We start from the raw sequence: 16745 nt of genomic DNA, 5'->3' as shown, positions 1-16745 counted from the left end.
GTTTTATCCTTATTTTAATCAAATTAAATATTATATTTTTAATTAAGATTTGATCTAAATGTTAAATCCTGAACTTAGCTTTTAATTTTATATTTAATAATAATTCTTTTGTGAGAAAGACAATAGAAATTAACTATGATAATAACTTTGATTAAATATTTAAAAATTTTGTTAAATTTATGTGATACTACTTGAAGGAAATTTATGTACCATCATACTATATCTTCAACCGTCTCTAATTATCCATAGGATTTTTTAAACCAAAGATCATTTCTTGTAACTTTTTTCTTGGTACTAAATTTATCAAGGTTGAATATTTGAATAATAAAGATATTGCAAGAGGTGGAAATTAACTTCATTTAACATGTTGATATATATATATATTTATATATATACCTTTAAAGCTAGTAAGTTTATTTATTAAGACTCACCATTCAAAATACAATAGTCAATAGGATAAAAATGCATTAGACATATTAATAAGGAACTAGTTTATTCAAGCTTTGTCTATTATACTATATATATTTTATTAGCAATCGAAAATATTTAACATCATTCTTATTTGGGGCAGCATCATTCCAAATGACATAAATCAGAAGGAGGATCATTTTATTCATAAACTCGTATAAATCTGTCACTAATTTACTTCATTGACAGGCCATTAGCGTCCATGATCCCCATGTTTGCGATGCTGACACATAAAAACAAAGAAGAGGATCGTTAGGATTAGAACTAATTACGAAACATTAAACTGAAAATAATTCATCCAACAAACCATGAAATCAAAAAATACAAATAGATCCTTTCAATTTAAAGCGTGGTCTCAATGATTAGGGTAGCCCATGCACCCCCAGTACGTGGGGGATTAATCACCTTCAAAGTGTGGATATGGTTTCAGAAAATATTAGCCAGGTCTGATTAAAATTAGTCGTTTACTAACCTGCTTGTGAAAGAGTCCAATCGTCATCTGCACCAACATGCCATGCGAAGTAACCAAGCAAACCATTTTCTTTAGCATATGAAACCTTGGCTGTAACGCTTTCCGTATCGTCATAACCAATCCATGTCGTGCCAGAGTAGCAATAATTTGAAACTACTGTAGTAAACTTCTGTGGTGCTGTTCTGGGAAATAAAATTCTTGATCTGACCGTAACCCAAGTCTCCATCTGCTGATATAGCTGGTCCACTAGTAGGTGCAAAAAATCCATGGTTATTTGCATCTACAAGCTGCCAGGCATAGCCGTAAAAGGGAAATCCGAGTACTAGTTTATTCGATGGAATCCCTGCTTGTATCCATGTTCTGATCCCATAATCCCCACTGACTTGAGTTCCAGGATTGTATAATGCTGCAGGAGGACCGGTTACATTGGACCATCTAGGACCGTAAAAATCATATGCCATCACATTGATCCAATCCAACCTGTTTTCTATCGCCTGGATTGGATAATTCAGAGCAAAATAATCTGAGTTGTGGAAAAGTGCTGTAGATAGAAGCAATTTTGTGTTACCAGTGCTGGTGGATTCATTATCCACAGCAGCTTTCGATTCATTGAGAAGCAAACCCAAGTTGTTCATTTTAGTCGTGGTCGGATAACGATATAACAGCCACTATTTCACCATAACGTTATCATCCGTCATCGCTATTGAAGAAAAAATAAAAGAGAATTTAAATCTCATCAATAGCGATATATCACAATTGTAAATTGCTATGTAATGTTGGACAACGGCAATAGTGATTCGCAATTGTCCATTATTCTATTTTTCATTCAAAAATTCAAAAAAAAAATTTTTATTTGATTCTAGTTAAAAACTTAAAATAAAAACAACAAGCCGAAAAATAAACATTAATTCACAAATTTAGGAAAAAAAACCCATAAAACTTAAACTTTCAAAGATATCAATTCTTTCAAATTCAACTTTAATCAAGATCAAACACAAGTAATTTAAGGTAAATAATTAATTCAGTATTCAAATTACTTTTTTTCTAAGTTTCAAAATTTATTGTAATTTTGTGTGTTTGAGATTGAACTGAGTTATGGTGCATTGCTAGGAGTTGTTAGGACTTAAAATGAGAGACAAGAGACGAGAGTGAAACTTGAGGTTAAAGAAGACAAGCAAATAGCACAAAAAAAAAAAAAAGAGAGCTGAGAGATGAAAATGAAGATGAAGGTCTAGAAAAAATTTTATTGAATGCAAAGTGAAGGGATAAGAAGTTGTGTGGGTCTATGCAATTTAATCAAGAGACAGAGAAAGTAGACTTAAATCTATTGTTGTTGATAATTACTCTCACCAAGGAAACTACCAAATTTGATTTATTGTAGGTTCATAAAAAGTAACTTTTTTAGCTTATAAATAGTAATACTCTTGTTTAATTTATGATGTCTAATCACTTGTTAGTTGATTTATATACAATATAGTTCGATAATAATTTAATAAGTAAGATAATTAAATAATTAAATATATCATTCATTATGATTATTTATTTTTTATATCTTTATTTATCTCTTATTATTTTTTAATTATCATATGAATAATTTTTTAAATATGAATATTTTACTATAAATATTTTTTATTAAATAAATAAAACGTATGATATGATATAAATTACTTTAAAAATCATAAATAAGAGTTTTTATGATTAATAATTAAAATTATTATGTTTTATAACAAGTTAAGTAAAATTAAAAAAAATTAATAATTGCGATAACCATAATGACCATAAAGATCTTCGTTATATTTATAATCATGACAAACACAACGCGATAAAAAATATGATTGTTATCGTAATTTAAATCCTTAGCTGTGAATGAATGCTTCCAATCAAGGTCATGGCGACGGAAGCCATAAGATCTTGCTAAACTTAAGAAGGAATCATGAGTGATTTTCGGGTACTAGCTTGGCTTGCCATGGAAGCAAAAGCTGACGCCTCTGAACTTCCCCCACCATTTCCGTAGAATGGATGAGAGAAAAGCATAGCTAGTGTTGGCATCTTTCGTATGTCTTGCAGATTGCTGATTTCATACGGTAAATGATATCTCTCTCTCTTGTGGATTTGGTCAGATTTTATTCTCGTGAAAGTATTAAAGGAATGATCAAATTCATTTTTATTCATCCGTCAGCAGGACCTCGTGGAAACCTAACCAGTAACCATGGAGCTGGCTCATATCATAACTAATTAAACTGATTTTTGCTGAACCTTTTCCCAGGTTAAAATTGTAATTTTGTTGTCCGGAGATGGTTTATACATTCTGCATTCATCAATATTAAGTGTCCTTTTCCTTTTCCCTGTTAAAGCTATTTTAAGCAGAAAAAAGATGTGTTACCTAATGAAGGATAGTTCTATAAATATAGCATTAAACCATCTTTTCTCACCACAGTTTCATTCTGGATTGCAATGTTATTATCTACCTACCTTTAAAAACATCAGAAAGAGCTTCTGCTTTAAGTAAATCCAGTAACAGCTTAGCCTCTTACGCCTATGCAAACATATCAGCAAGGTGGTGGCCTGTTTCCAGCAAATTTGTGAAGCTCAACATAACTTCTAGCAAAAGAAAACGCAAAAGTCAAAATCACAATTGCAGAGTACCAGACCAAGCTAACTAAAGTATTAATGAATTAAAGTCATGTTGATTCCATAGTTTGTGCATGAGTTAGGACTTTTAAGAAAACAATAGTTGATTGCATTAATCCTATCCAAGAAGATCATTCTTGAGCTTCGAATAGCATGGAAAACAAAGAAGAATCAACTAAAATTTCAGCTTCGCTTTGCCTTGTTTAATTACTTCGTACAAAGGCGAAAGATGGATCACTCTCAAGCCTCAAGCTGCTGATGTTGGAACTTATTACGTCATTGCATCGAATTATGCTAGACCATTGGAAGGCTCGCTTTTGTTTCTTTCATACAACTACTGAGCTGTTTGCGGCTGGTTTTCTGAATTCCTGCTTGTCACCGAGTGTTTTCTGTTTGTTACTCTATGTATTCCATATCTATGTTAATGGATTTATTGATTCGCCCAAAAAAAAAAAAAAAAACTTAAGAATGAACCTAAACAATCGATAATGAGAAAATTTAATCAGTTATCAACTTCTTCGTCCATTGATCAACTCTTTCAAATTTGTAGGATCACTTTGACAAAATTGACAAGAAAGCCGGCCCACAGCAAACCTAGGAAACAACATATTGATCACTAAAATTCAAAGTTTCTCCCAAGTTATCCTAACAGAAAACTACAAACACAGGAGCAAAGCAATCAAGTAAATCGATAAAGCCATAGCTTAGTTATTCTACTGTCACATGCTCTATATAAGCAGTATATACTCCTTTAGTTGATTGAAGAAATCAATTGAAAAAATCAGGAAACTCCTACCTTGTAATCGTTACAATATCCTAAAGATGGCCAAGCAAAAAGTAGCTTCATTCTTCTCGGCCATTGTCTCAATTCTTAGTACAAATATCTCATTCTCTACTGCTTCATTTCCTACTTTGTTGACTCGTAATTACTAGCAGAAGTCTAGACCAAGACCAACGAAACTAATTGGGTGGAGTACACGGGGGCCTGAGCCTGCCAATATCCCCCCATCTCCACCACCCCAAGCGTATCCTAGTCCTCCACCTTATTCCTACCATGGAATTAAAGGTGGCTATCGACCCTCATGGCTAGCTTATAGTCTCCCTCCCTCCTCAATCCCTACCAAGTACTTCACACATGTGTTTTATGCCTTTATTAGCATTGATGCCTCTACTTACCACTTGTCCATCACCCAACCTGATGATCAATGGATGGGAAACTTTACAGCCACCCTTCAGGCCAAAAAGCCTCCAGCAAAAGCCATCTGGCACCGGTACTTTCTCCACTATGGTTAGTAACCCTCATAATCGTGCTGCTTTCATCAAATCCACTATTGCTACAGCCAGAAAAAATGGTTTTGATGGCCTTGACATTGACTTGGAATTTCCTAACAACCCAGATAACATGTCAAACCTCTCAAAGCTCTTTAACGAGTGGCGTCAGGCTGTTAAGAGCGAGGTTTCCGACTCAGGCAAGCCTCCCCTTCTTTTAAGCGTTGCTGTTTATTTTGCTTCCAGGTTTTTCTTTGATCTGCCTAGGACATACCCTGGTGACGCGATTGCAAAATATCTTGATTTTGTGAATCCTATGTGCTTTGATTATCATGGAAGTTGGGACACTTCTGTAACTGGTGAGCATGCTCTGCTATATGACAAATCTAGCAATATTAGCACAAGCTATGGTATATCATCCTGGATCGAGGTTGGAGTCCCTCCCAAGAAGCTGGTTATGGGAATGCCACTTTATGGAGGAACATGGAAATTGAAGGACCCAAAAAACCATGGTGTTGGAGTACCTGCTGTTTGAGTTGGGCCTGGAGATAATGGAATATTGTTCTGCAAGGACATTGTAACTTACAATGCTGGACATCAGGCCCATGTAGTGTATGATAGGGATACTGTATCAGAATAATCATACTTAAGAACAGATTGGATTGGTTGTGATGGGCCAAAATTAGTGGCAAAGAAGGTTGAGTATGGCATGGCTCATCGCCTTGGTGGTTATTTCTTCTGGGCCCTTGGATATGACATGAATTGGACCCTTTCAACAATTGGTACGTTCTCAACTCGGGCAGTTTCCATATTTTCGACACAGATTCAAGTACCGAATTTCAAAATATTGTAAATTTTCTACTTTTTTTTTTTTTTTAACATAATCAACATTCAAAGCATAGATATGGGCCTCAAACTAAAATTTTATTTGGAGATTCAATTTACTTGTAGTCTAATTTTGTTTATGTTGTATGTGTTCGGAAGCACCAAATGCATGGAAAGGATCACACTAGTAGCACCTGACATCGTAAGTCTGATGAAATATTCACAATTTCATCTGGAGCTTTCACGGAGCATTATTCATTTGGAACTCAAACTGTTTCTTTTCCTTTTTTTTTTTCCCACTTTCCTTCCTTTTATGCTTGATTGCATGTGTTGCAAATAAATTTGATTTGTCAATTATGCATGTCAACTATCATTGGTTTGTAATTTTCAATTCCTTAGACATGCAAGTGCATGTCATGAAAAAGGATATATAAACTTTCAATCCTGTTTCTTGATCGAAATAATTGGAGAACTCAAAGTTTTAATTAGAAGTACTTTTCAACACGATTGATCAATTATCGTTGGTTTATTATATAAAGTATGATTTTCAGGATAACGTAGTTGTGAAAGGCAACAGAAAAAAAAAGATAAAGAATAATTTCCATTTTTATCCGCATAACTGAAATCAAAATCGTCAACCGACATTTATAAATCTCTTTACCTGATAGTAATACTAGTCAAATACAGAGATCAAAGAAGCTTCAATCTTCGTTCACCAAGAGCCCACGCTCTTGAAGTTGCAAAAACATAAACCACGTCAAGTTATATGTCAATTAACCAAATCATCAGGTTATCGAATTTATCTACTGTATATAAATATCATATATTACCTTGTCTCGAGATTTTCCACTCCGTGTCGAAGCTAAAGGCCCAAAAGAAATAGCCACGAATTCCAAGGGCCTGACCGAACCCAATCTTCAATGTTGCTGATTTTGCATCGTCATAGCCAACCCAGGTTGAACCAACATAAGAATATGTTGATACAGTATCCATGTCATGTTTTACCTTGGCACCATTCTTCTTGTTGAACTTCTCTACCTGGACAAATGTCAGCACCCCATGGTCCCTGGGCCTACAGAACTGCAGCCGATCCAATCTCATTAAAATTTGGGTCCTTTAGCAGCCTAGTCCTTCCATAAAGTGGCAGCCCCGTTACCAATTGCTCCTATGCAACCCAGCTCTGATCCATGACCAAAGCCCATAACTGGTAATCACATTACTGTTTGGGTTATAAAGTGCTGCATGGGCTCTGTCTTCGAAGTGTTCCATCCACCATAAAAACCGAAGCACATTGCACTAACCCAATCCCAATTTTGATTAATATAGCGCACTGGGTACATGCGGTAGACTTCATCCAAGAAAAAGTCGACTGAGAAGTAAACTGCCGCTGTGAGAAGTAGAGGAGTTCGATGGGTGGCCTTAGCCTCATAGTTGATAGCTCGCCGCCATTCCATAAATAAAAGGCCCAAATCTTGCATGTTTTTCGGCTTTTAGGGAATTCCCAGTCTAGGTCCATCCCATCAAAACCAAATTTTCGTGCAACCTCGACAGCTGAAGTTATAAAAGCTTTACGCGACTTTCCCTCGGAGCCATGCGGGAAAAAACATGAGGATCAGCACCTCCACCACCAATAGAGAAAAGGGTTTTTGCCGGCGGATTCTTGTGGTGGAGGGTGGCAGTAAAATTTGACAGGAGAAATGCTGTTGGACTTGAGATCTCAAATTTATAGGTGACGTTGCTTGGCATGAGAAAAGCATAGTAAATATGAGTAAACAAGGATGTAGCTATGGCTGATGGTGGGAAAGTTGTCGTCCACGTAGGCCAATAAGCTGCTTTGACAGACGGTGACGACGCCATGACAACAGATCTTGTAAGCATGGTTAAGAAAACAATAAGAATAGAAGAGAACCGAAAACATGTGGTGAAAACCTTCCATCGTTGCTAGAGGGCTCGTATGAAATGATTTTGAGCAAGAGTGTCGAAGAAAGTACATATAGCAATCATCTGGCTAGATAATTAATAGTCAGAAGAACATTTTGAACAATTCTTTTGTTTATAGTTTTGGATGGTTGTGTTTATCCATAACACATAATTTTTAGTCTTTAGATGATCTAGGGAATTCAAAACAGAAGCGGCCAGTACTAACACTACTAGCTACTGCTATCAGAAATGTGGCAATGCTCTTCATACAATGGTGGGTGGGCATCAACTCTCTAGAAAGCCTGACATATCTAATTGAAAATTTGATTTGAAAATGAATTAGGGGTTGTCCAATCTGATTGGAGTTAAGGTTAAAAATGAGAGTATTGGGTAACTTTTCAAGAAAACATTTTAATACTCATGGTGTGTTTGAACTTTATATGATGGCCTTTTGTGTTTGTCTAGCACTAGCGTTTGCTTGTGGAGGGAGATGAATGCGAGAGTGACGCTTGGGACAAGTGGATAAACCAAACCGACTTCCGAAATATCTTTTAATGATTTGCCAATGCAGTTATAAATAATTTTCAGAACTTCAATATGATGATTACGGGTTACGCTTTGATTTTTCAATATCCTGAAAGCTTTCATATAACAATTGTGTGTACTTTATATGCTAAAATTAGGAAAAATTCTGCTTGACTTGGGTTGGGCATGGGCCTGAGCTTGATGAGTTGGGGGCAACAAGGAGCTGCAAGATGAATATAAAGATAGTTCATAATTTTATAAGGCTTGAACATACAAAATTTGGTTCCAACTTCTACGTGGTCTGGGTTTTATACCCTGTAGCTTAAAACAGAAAGAATTTAGTATACAGTACACTTTTTAGCATTACTTTGAACGTGTTTGCGATAACCAAATATATATAAACACTAGTTTTATGCATCCAAATAATTAATTAGCCATGCGGTTATTCAATTTCTTTCCTTGAAATTCAATCGATCCCTCCAAGCCATCCAATTTTCCAAGAAAGCCATACATAGCTTATTGTGTTTAAAAAATTCCCAAGAAAGTCATAGATTCATTAATATCTTTACACGTTTGCATGATTAAAAGAATGGTAAACCATAATTCTTCTACATTATGTTTCCCAAATGCATACCTACACTGTCAATCGTCGAGGTACCATTTGGGTTATCGTTGCATCATTGACAGAAAAAACTTTCCTCTTGCCAATGTCTTTACTTTCCTCCCTTTCATCTCTTGTAACTGAAAATGCAGGCTGCTTAGGGGTAGAGATTGCTGTGGTAGTTTCATTCTTTAGGAGTCTAAAAACTTCCACCATGGATGGTCTATCTGCAGGGTTTTCCTGCACGCATAGCAGTCCTACTTGCATGCATCTAATGAGCTTACAAGACGAAGATGAATCATCTAGTGATGCATCAAAAAACTCAGCCCCTCGACCTTGTTTCCACAATTCGTACGCCTGAAATTGTTCAATGTTGTACATTTTTAGCATATTTGTACTACAAAGAGGAAAAAGTGGGTGTGACAAAATAACTTACATATTCAAGAAGATTCAAGTTTTCATTGCAGCCATAGAGACTGGAATTTCTCTTCCCACTTATAATTTGCAGAAGTAGAACACCAAAACTATAAACATCATACTTCATAGAGTATATTCCTTTCTTAACGTATTCTGGAGGAACATAGCCACTGCATTTAAAGAATTAATTAATAACAATAAATATGGATGCAGGGCAAAGGAAGAAAAAGATATGTATCATTTGAGAGCACCTGGTTCACTTACTATGTCCCAACAATTCTGCTGGTGTTTGCTTCAAGTTCATCCTTTTTGAAAAATCTTGCCATACCAAAATCCGATATTTTTGGGTTCATATCATCATCTAATAAAATGTTGCTAGCCTTTATGTCACGATGAATTATTGTGAAATTTGAGTATTCTTGGTGATATAGAAGTCCTAGAGTAACACAATCAATTATTGAAATACGTCTTCTCCAATCTAAGAGATGCTTTTTAACATGATCTTAATCAATTAAATTTATGAACAATTTTAGTCTTTTTTACTTAAAAGTTTAGGATAATTTAATCCAAACATTAATATGGAATAACATGCCATAGAAATGTAGACTTCATCCAAGAAAAAGTCGACTGAGAAGTAAGCAGCCGCCGTGAGAAGTAGAGGAGTTCGGTGGGTGGCCCTAGCCTCATAGTTGATAGCTCGCCGCCATTCCATAAATAAAAGGCCTAAATCTTGCATATCTTTTGGGCTTTTAGGGAATTCCCAGTCTAGGTCCATCGCATCAAAACCAAATTTTCGTGCAACCTCGATAGCTGAAGTTATAAAAGCTTTACGCGACTTTCCCTCTGAAGCCATGCGGGAAAAAACAAGAGGATCAGCACCACCGCCACCAATAGAGAAAAGGGTTTTTGCCGGCGGATTCTTGTGGTGGAGGGTGGCAGTAAAATTCGACAGAAGAAGTGCTGTTGGACTTGAGATTTCAAATTTATAGGTGACGTTGCTTTGCATGAGAAAAGCATAGTAAATATGAGTAAACAAGGATGTATCTAAGGCTGATGGTGGGAAAGTTGTCGTCCACGAAGGCCAATAAGCTGCTTTGACAGACGGTAGCGACGCCATGACAACAGATCTTGTAAGCATGGTTAAGAAAACAAAAGAATAGAAGAGAGCTGAAAATGTGGTGAAACCTTCCGTCGTTGCTAGAGGGCTTGTCATAAATGATTTCGAGCAAGAGTGTCGAGAAAGTACATATAGCAATCATCTGGCTAGATAACTAATAGTCAGAAGAAAATTTTGAACAATTCTTTTGTCTATAGTTTTGGATGGTTGTGTTTATCCATGACACATAATTTTTAGTCTTTAGATGATCTAGGGAATTTAAAATAGAAGCAGCCAGTACTAATACTACTAGCTACTGCTATAAAAAATGTGACAATGCTCTTCGTATCATGGTGGGTGGGCGTCAACTCTCTAGAAAGCCTGACATATCTAATTGAAATTTTGATTTAAAAATGAATTAGGGGTTGTCCAATCTGATTGGCATTAAGGTTAAAAATGAGAGTATTGGGTAACTGTTCAAGACAACGTTTTAATACTCATGGTGTGTTTGAGCTTTATATGACGGCATTTTGTGTTTGTCTAGCACTAGCGTTTGCTTGTGGCGGGACATGAATGCGAGAGTGAAGCTTGGGACAAGTGGATCAGCAAAATCGACTTCCGAAATATCTTTTAATGATTTGCCAATGCAGTTATACATAATTTTCAAAACTTCACTACGATGGTTACGGGTTACCCTTTGATTTTTCAATATCCCGAAAGCTTTCATATAACAATTGTTTGTACTTAATATGCTAAAATTAGGAAATATTCTGCTTGACTTGGGTTGGGCATGGGCCTGTGAGGTGGGGACAACAAGGAGCTCCAAGATGAATATAAAGATAGTTCATGATTTTATGAGGCTTGAACATACAAAATTTGGTTGCAACTTTTACGTGGTCTGGGTTTTAGACCCTTTGTAGGTAGCTTAAAACAGAAAGAATTTAGTGTGCAATACACTTTTTAACATTAATTTGAATGTTTTTGCCATAACCAAATATATATAAACACTAGTTTTATGCATCCAAATAATTAATTAGCCATGCAGTTATTCAATTTCTTTCCTTGAAATTCAATCGATCCCTCCAAGCCATCCAATTTTCCAAGAAAGCTATACATAGCTTATTGTGTTTAAAAAATTCCCAAGAAAGTCATAGATTCATTAATATCTTTACACGTTTGCATGATAAAAAGAATGGTAAACCATAATTCTTCTACATTATGTTTCCCAAATGCATGCCTATACTGTCAATCATCGAGGTACCACTTGGGTCATCGTTGCATCATTGACTGAAAGAACTTTCTTCTTGCCAATGTCTTTACTTTCCTCCTCTTCATCTCTTGTAACTGAAAATGCAGGCTGCTTAGGGGTAGAGATTGCTGCAGTAGTTTCATTCTTCAGGAGTCTAAAAACTTCCACCATGGATGGTCTATCTGCAGGGTTTTCCTGCACGCATAGCAGTGCTACTTGCATGCATCTAATGAGCTTACAAGACAAAGATGAATCATCCAGTGAAGCATCAAAAAACTCAGCCCCTCGACCTTGTTTCCACAATTCGTACGACTGAAATTGTTCAATGTTGTCCATTTTAGCATATTTGTACTACAAAGAGGAAAAAGTGGGTGTGACGAAGTAACTTACATATTCAAGAAGATTCAAGTATTCATTGCGGCCATAGAGACTGGAATTCCTCTTCCCACTTACAATTTGCAGAAGTAGAACTCCAAAACTATAAACATCATACTTCATAGAGTATATTCCTTTCTTAACATATTCTGGAGGAACATAGCCACTGCATTTAATGAATTAATTGATAACAATAATAAGGATGTAGGGCAAAGGAAGAAAAAGATATGATATGTATCATTTGAGAGCACCTGGTTCACTTACTATGTCCCAACAATTCTGCTGGTGTTTGCTTCAAGTTCGTCCTTTTTGAAAAATCTTGCCATACCAAAATCCGATATTTTTGGGTTCATATCATCATCTAATAAAATGTTGCTAGCCTTTATATCATGATGAATTATTGTGAAATTTGAGTATTCTTGGAGATATAGAATCCCTTGAGCAACACTTTCAATTATTGAAATACGTTTTCTCCAATCTAAGAGATGCTTTTTGACAGGATCTGCATCAATTAAATTTATGAACAATTTTAATCTTTTTGGCTTAAAAGTTTAGGATAAGTCAATCCAAACATTAATATGGAATAACATGCCATAGAAATGTACTTAACAATCATACTAGGTAGAATAAATTAAGTATTGCTTACCATAGAGGTAGAAATCCAAGCTTTTGTTTGGCATGAACTCATAAATCAGCATTTTTTCTTCTCTCTCGGTACAAATTCCAACAACTCGAACTAGATTCACATGTTGAAGCTGTGCCGTAAGTGTGACCTCATTTTTGAATTCCTCAAGCCCTTGATTAGAAGTTTGGAAAGCCTCTTCACTGCTATTTCCTGCCCCTTCGGTAACTTACCCTGTCATAGTCCACGTTAGTATGGTTGGTAGTATTTTTCAATAACTCTGTGCCTGTTTGTGGCTTTAAAACCAATCAAATGTTTGATTAAAAATTATTTTGTAAATAATAAAAGACTAGTTTCATTGTTTTGGATGTCCTTCGAATTTCAGAATCTCTTGCTGGTAAGCAGAATGCAGCAAATCCTCAACCACGGCTGAATCTGCCTGGTCATCTCAATTTCATGTCTAGAACATAACAATATTAGAGATGAAGATACTTTTCCAATACCCATGTTCAGATTTTGTATAAGAATATAGACTAATATATAGTATTACCTTGTAGACAGGTCCATATCCACCCTCCCCCAGCTTATTCTCATCTGAAAAGTTATTTGTGGCTGCTTTAATGCTAGTAAAGCTGAAAACTTGGAGATGAGGAGCACCATTGTCATGCTCTCCCTCAGCTGATATTTTGTTTATTATCGAGGATGATGATTTTTTCACAGTACCCAAAACTCCTGCAGCCAAAACCTTGTGGAATTAATTTATGATTATCACCTCTAATCACTGCAAATTCTCAAAATGTCCAATCAGTTACCTTGTGACTTGAATATTTTTGTTTGCAGGTAACAAATGATAGTCCACATCAGTAGAATCGCTGCTGCAATTGTAACCATAACAATAACCAATAATTGATGCTTTGCCCGGTGACTGGTGCCTATTCCATAAGCTGTGAACATTGAAAGGCCTAAGTCAATAGCATTTTTCTGTGTGGAAGCAAAAAAAGAAACAGCTTACTACATGAGAAAGCCCCAAAAGTCAGAATATAACAACTGAGGTAAATGATGTTAATAGACAGATTTTTTTCAAGCCAATGTTTGAAATTTCAGTCTTGTCAAGGAATCGAATAAACAATTAGAAAGAAAAACGAAAGGGTATGATGTTCCATTTCCACATCTTTTTATTAATTTGGTGTCAGTTGTATGATTCTTTTCTAGTGTGGAATTGTATCTCTCTTAGTTGGAATTTGAGTAAAAGAAACTGGTTTAAGTTCAAATATCTTTCAGATAGGAAATGATTTTGACTATTACAAGTCCTGTTTTCAAAAAGGGTTTAACTATGAAACAGAAAAAACTAAAGAACCCGCAGAATTAAAGGGAGATAACCATCTTACCAGCTTGAGAAAGCACCCAATTATCGTCATTGGAGAGTTGAAAGGCATTGTAACCGAGTAGCCCCCTCGCCTCGGCATAAGAAACCTTAGCTTTAATGGCTTCCACATCATCAAAATTGATCCAAATCGATCCAATTTTGCAAAAATTGACCACATAAGTAGAATTATACAAAGATTCAACGCCATAACCGTAATTTTGAATGAATGATTTGATTGACTTAAAGCCCATTGAACCATCAATTATGACAGCCGGCCCTGAAGCTGGTGAACCAATGTCATTGTCACCAGATTTAACAAGTGTCCATGCAAAGCCATGGTAAGGCAAACCTAAAACTAGTTTGTCAGCAGAAAATCCTTTGTGTAACCATTCCTTTATACTATTATTATGTTAAGAAAATGGGGTCCAATCTCATGTAAGTGATTTTGGATCAAGTAAAAGTCATGAGCTTTAATCTTTTATTTTACATAGAGCCCTAGCTACTTAATAAAAAAGAGGTGGGGTTGTTTTAAGGGTGTGTCGAAAACCAAGTAGAGAAAAAAAAGTCAAAAAAAGCAGAGAAAAAAGAGAAGAGAGAGTTGGTTGAACGGAAGTCAATCCATGGTCCGATTGAGTTGAAATCTTGTCAGGAGGTTTATGATTCAGAGTTCTACATTCTGAACGGTGAAGATCGGATTTGAAGCTCTCTAGGAACAAATCCAATGTGTATTTGTTGAGTCACTTATTTGGTGAGATTTCTCCAATTGTTTCTCTAGTTGTTGTTTAGCTCTAGTTTTAGGTAGAAAAAAACTTTGTATACCTATTATTTGATAGTGAAAATTTTTTTGGTGGTCCGTGATGTTTTCCCTCTACACTTGAGGGTTTTTCACATAAATCTTGGTGTGCTTTATTTTTCTTACGTTTTTTTATTATTGATTGTTGTCTATTGCTTCTGTATTGTTGTGATTATTACTTCAGGAGTAACAAGTGATATCAGAGCGATGGTTATTTTAAGACATCAATACAAAAGCAACCCAAGATAGAAGTAAATTTTGTTTGAGATCATGGAGCGTGATACATGTTCCATGATAAAATTAACAGCATCGAATTATTCAATTTGGAAGCCTATGATAGAGGATCATCTATATTGCAAAGATTTGTATGAGCCAGTATTGGGTGATTCGACTAAACTCGCAGATATGAAATATGAAAGTTGGAAAAAACTAGGTAGAAAAATACTGGCTACAATAAAAAAATGGGTTGATATCAGCATGTTCCATCATGTAGCGCAGAAGTCAGATGCTCGCATTGTTTGAAAAAAATTGACAGCATTGTATGAGAGAAAAACATGTATGAATAAAGTTATGCTTGTTAAAAAGCTTACAACTTTACAGTACAGGGATGGACGATCTGTTACAGAGCACTTGAGTAATTTTTAAGATATATTTAATCGGATGACTACTATGGTGCTTAAGATGGATGATGAAATGAAGGTGTTATTTCTTTTGAGTTCATTGCCAAACAACTGAATACTCTAGTTGTGACTGTTCTTAATTTAGCTCCTGATTATAAGGTGACATTGGAGATGGTAAAGGATAATATACTTATTGAAGAAGCAAGACGAAAAGATATAGACCCTGAAAATCAAGCTCTGATCACAGAGAACAGGGATAGAAACATTGACAGAGGTCAGGACTCAAAAGGCCGTGGTAAGTCTAAACATAGATTCAAGTCTAGAGGTAAAGTGAAGTATTTCTATTATGGTAAGGCATGTCATATAAAATAAAACTGTAAAATCTTGAAGTAAGAGCGAAAATATGAGAAAGATAAGAGTTCAGATGATGGTAATGTTATAGCAGTGAGTTTAAATAGTGATTCAATTACTTTGATTTGTACATATGGTGATTGTAATCATGTTAGTGATCCCGACATTGAGTGGATAGTTCACACAGGATCGGTATATCATTATATTCCTAAGAGAGAATTGTTTACAACTTATAAAGCAGGAGACTTTGGTTGTACTAAGATGGAAAACAAGAGTGTGTCGTAGATTATTGGGATTGATGATATTGTTGTACAAACGAATACATGCTACATGTTGACTTTGAGGGATGTCAGACATATTTTAGATATGAGAATGAACTTGCTTGTTATTAATATCTTTGATAAAGAGGGATATGAAAGTCGATAAAAGAATGGACAGTGAAAGCTTCTCAAAGGATCTATGGTAGTTGCAAGAGAAAAATTATACTGCACAATGTATAAAAGATGGATACAATTGAACGGTAACCAAGTAAATGCCATTGAAGATGATGCTTCAGCAAACTTGTGGCATAGGAAGCTGGCACACATGAGTGAAAAAAGGTTACAGGTTTTGGCAAAGTAGTCTCTTATTCCCTTGACCAAAGGTATATTTCTCGATTCATGTGATTATTATTTGTTTGGTAAGCATCATAAAGTTTTTTTTCGTAAAAGTTCTTAGAAAAAAGAAAATAGATTGGAAATAATTTATTCTGACGTATGTGGTCTCATTAAGATTGAGTCATTAGGTAGTAGTAGATATTTTATACTTTTATTGATGATACTTCACGTAAGACTTGGGTATATATGTTAAAATACAAAAGTCAAGTACTGCAGTATTTTCAAAAATTTTATGCCATGGTTGAAAAGATGACAGGGTTACCTTTCAAGTGTATTCGAACTGATAATGATGAAAAATACACATCTAAAGGCTTTGAAGAGTATTGTTCAAAACATGGGATCAGGCATGAGATGATAGAATTTGAAACACCGTAACATAATGATATAGCTGAAAGAATGAATTATACCATTATGAAAAAAGTCAGATGTATGTTGAGGATGGCAAAATTACCAAAGCCATTCTGAAGTGAAACAGTCAACACAGCTTAT

At 35.4% G+C, this 16745-nt stretch overlaps 1 protein-coding gene and 5 pseudogenes across 4 annotated transcripts; 1 reads left to right on the top strand and 5 right to left on the bottom strand.

Annotated features, from left to right (window-relative positions):
* Positions 1–566: 566 nt before the first annotated feature.
* Positions 567–3308, bottom strand: LOC111284453 (class V chitinase-like; annotated as a pseudogene). The gene is made up of 3 exons (XR_016343073.1): positions 2807–3308; positions 941–1589; positions 567–691 (listed from the first exon to the last, which is right to left on the bottom strand). The product of XR_016343073.1 is annotated as a class V chitinase-like (transcript).
* Positions 3309–4733: 1425 nt separating this feature from the next.
* LOC149518574 (class V chitinase CHIT5 pseudogene) lies at positions 4734–5480 on the top strand (annotated as a pseudogene).
* Positions 5481–6422: 942 nt separating this feature from the next.
* Positions 6423–8623, bottom strand: LOC149518573 (class V chitinase CHIT5b-like; annotated as a pseudogene).
* Positions 8624–8744: 121 nt separating this feature from the next.
* On the bottom strand, positions 8745–9628 carry LOC149518572 (cysteine-rich receptor-like protein kinase 10 pseudogene; annotated as a pseudogene). Its single transcript, XR_016342593.1, has 3 exons — positions 9393–9628; positions 9148–9298; positions 8745–9068 (listed from the first exon to the last, which is right to left on the bottom strand). The product of XR_016342593.1 is annotated as a cysteine-rich receptor-like protein kinase 10 pseudogene (transcript).
* Positions 9559–10383, bottom strand: LOC149518571 (class V chitinase CHIT5b pseudogene; annotated as a pseudogene).
* Positions 10384–11270: 887 nt separating this feature from the next.
* Positions 11271–14614, bottom strand: LOC111285039 (cysteine-rich receptor-like protein kinase 10). Of its 2 annotated transcripts, XR_016343074.1 has the most exons (5): positions 13859–14614; positions 13283–13414; positions 13021–13202; positions 12495–12704; positions 12216–12350 (listed from the first exon to the last, which is right to left on the bottom strand). XR_016343074.1 is itself a non-coding variant. In XM_022874259.2 (4 exons), exons 1-4 carry the CDS (start codon positions 12544–12546, stop codon positions 11474–11476), a joined length of 753 nt encoding a protein of 250 aa, XP_022729994.1. In that variant the 5' UTR covers positions 12547–13162; the 3' UTR covers positions 11271–11473. The 2 variants fall into 2 exon arrangements, 1 of the variants encoding a protein (XP_022729994.1); XM_022874259.2 differs by lacking the exons at positions 13283–13414; positions 13859–14614 and adding exons at positions 11271–11785; positions 11864–12014 and having other exon boundaries at positions 12113–12350; positions 12495–13162.
* Between the last annotated feature and the right edge of the window lie 2131 nt (positions 14615–16745).

The sequence above is a fragment of the Durio zibethinus genome, chromosome 6 (genome assembly GCF_047325235.1).
Source record: "Durio zibethinus cultivar Kanyao isolate XHJ-2024 chromosome 6, ASM4732523v1, whole genome shotgun sequence".
NCBI classification, from domain to species: Eukaryota; Viridiplantae; Streptophyta; class Magnoliopsida; order Malvales; family Malvaceae; genus Durio; species Durio zibethinus.
The sequence above is the reverse complement of the archived record's forward strand: the minus strand, read 5'-3'. Positions and strand labels throughout refer to the sequence as shown.

Excerpts from the sequence above, each read along its gene's own strand:
- LOC111285039 (XM_022874259.2), bottom strand. The coding sequence starts at position 12,546 with ATGCTGATTTATGAGTTCATGCCAAACAAAAGCTTGGATTTCTACCTC. Across the intron at positions 12,351-12,494 it reads CTTGGATTTCTACCTCTATG|ATCCTGTCAAAAAGCATCTC; the intron begins GTAAGCAATACT and ends TAATTGATGCAG. Across the intron at positions 11,786-11,863 it reads ACTTGAATCTTCTTGAATAT|TCGTACGAATTGTGGAAACA; the intron begins GTAAGTTACTTC and ends GAACAATTTCAG.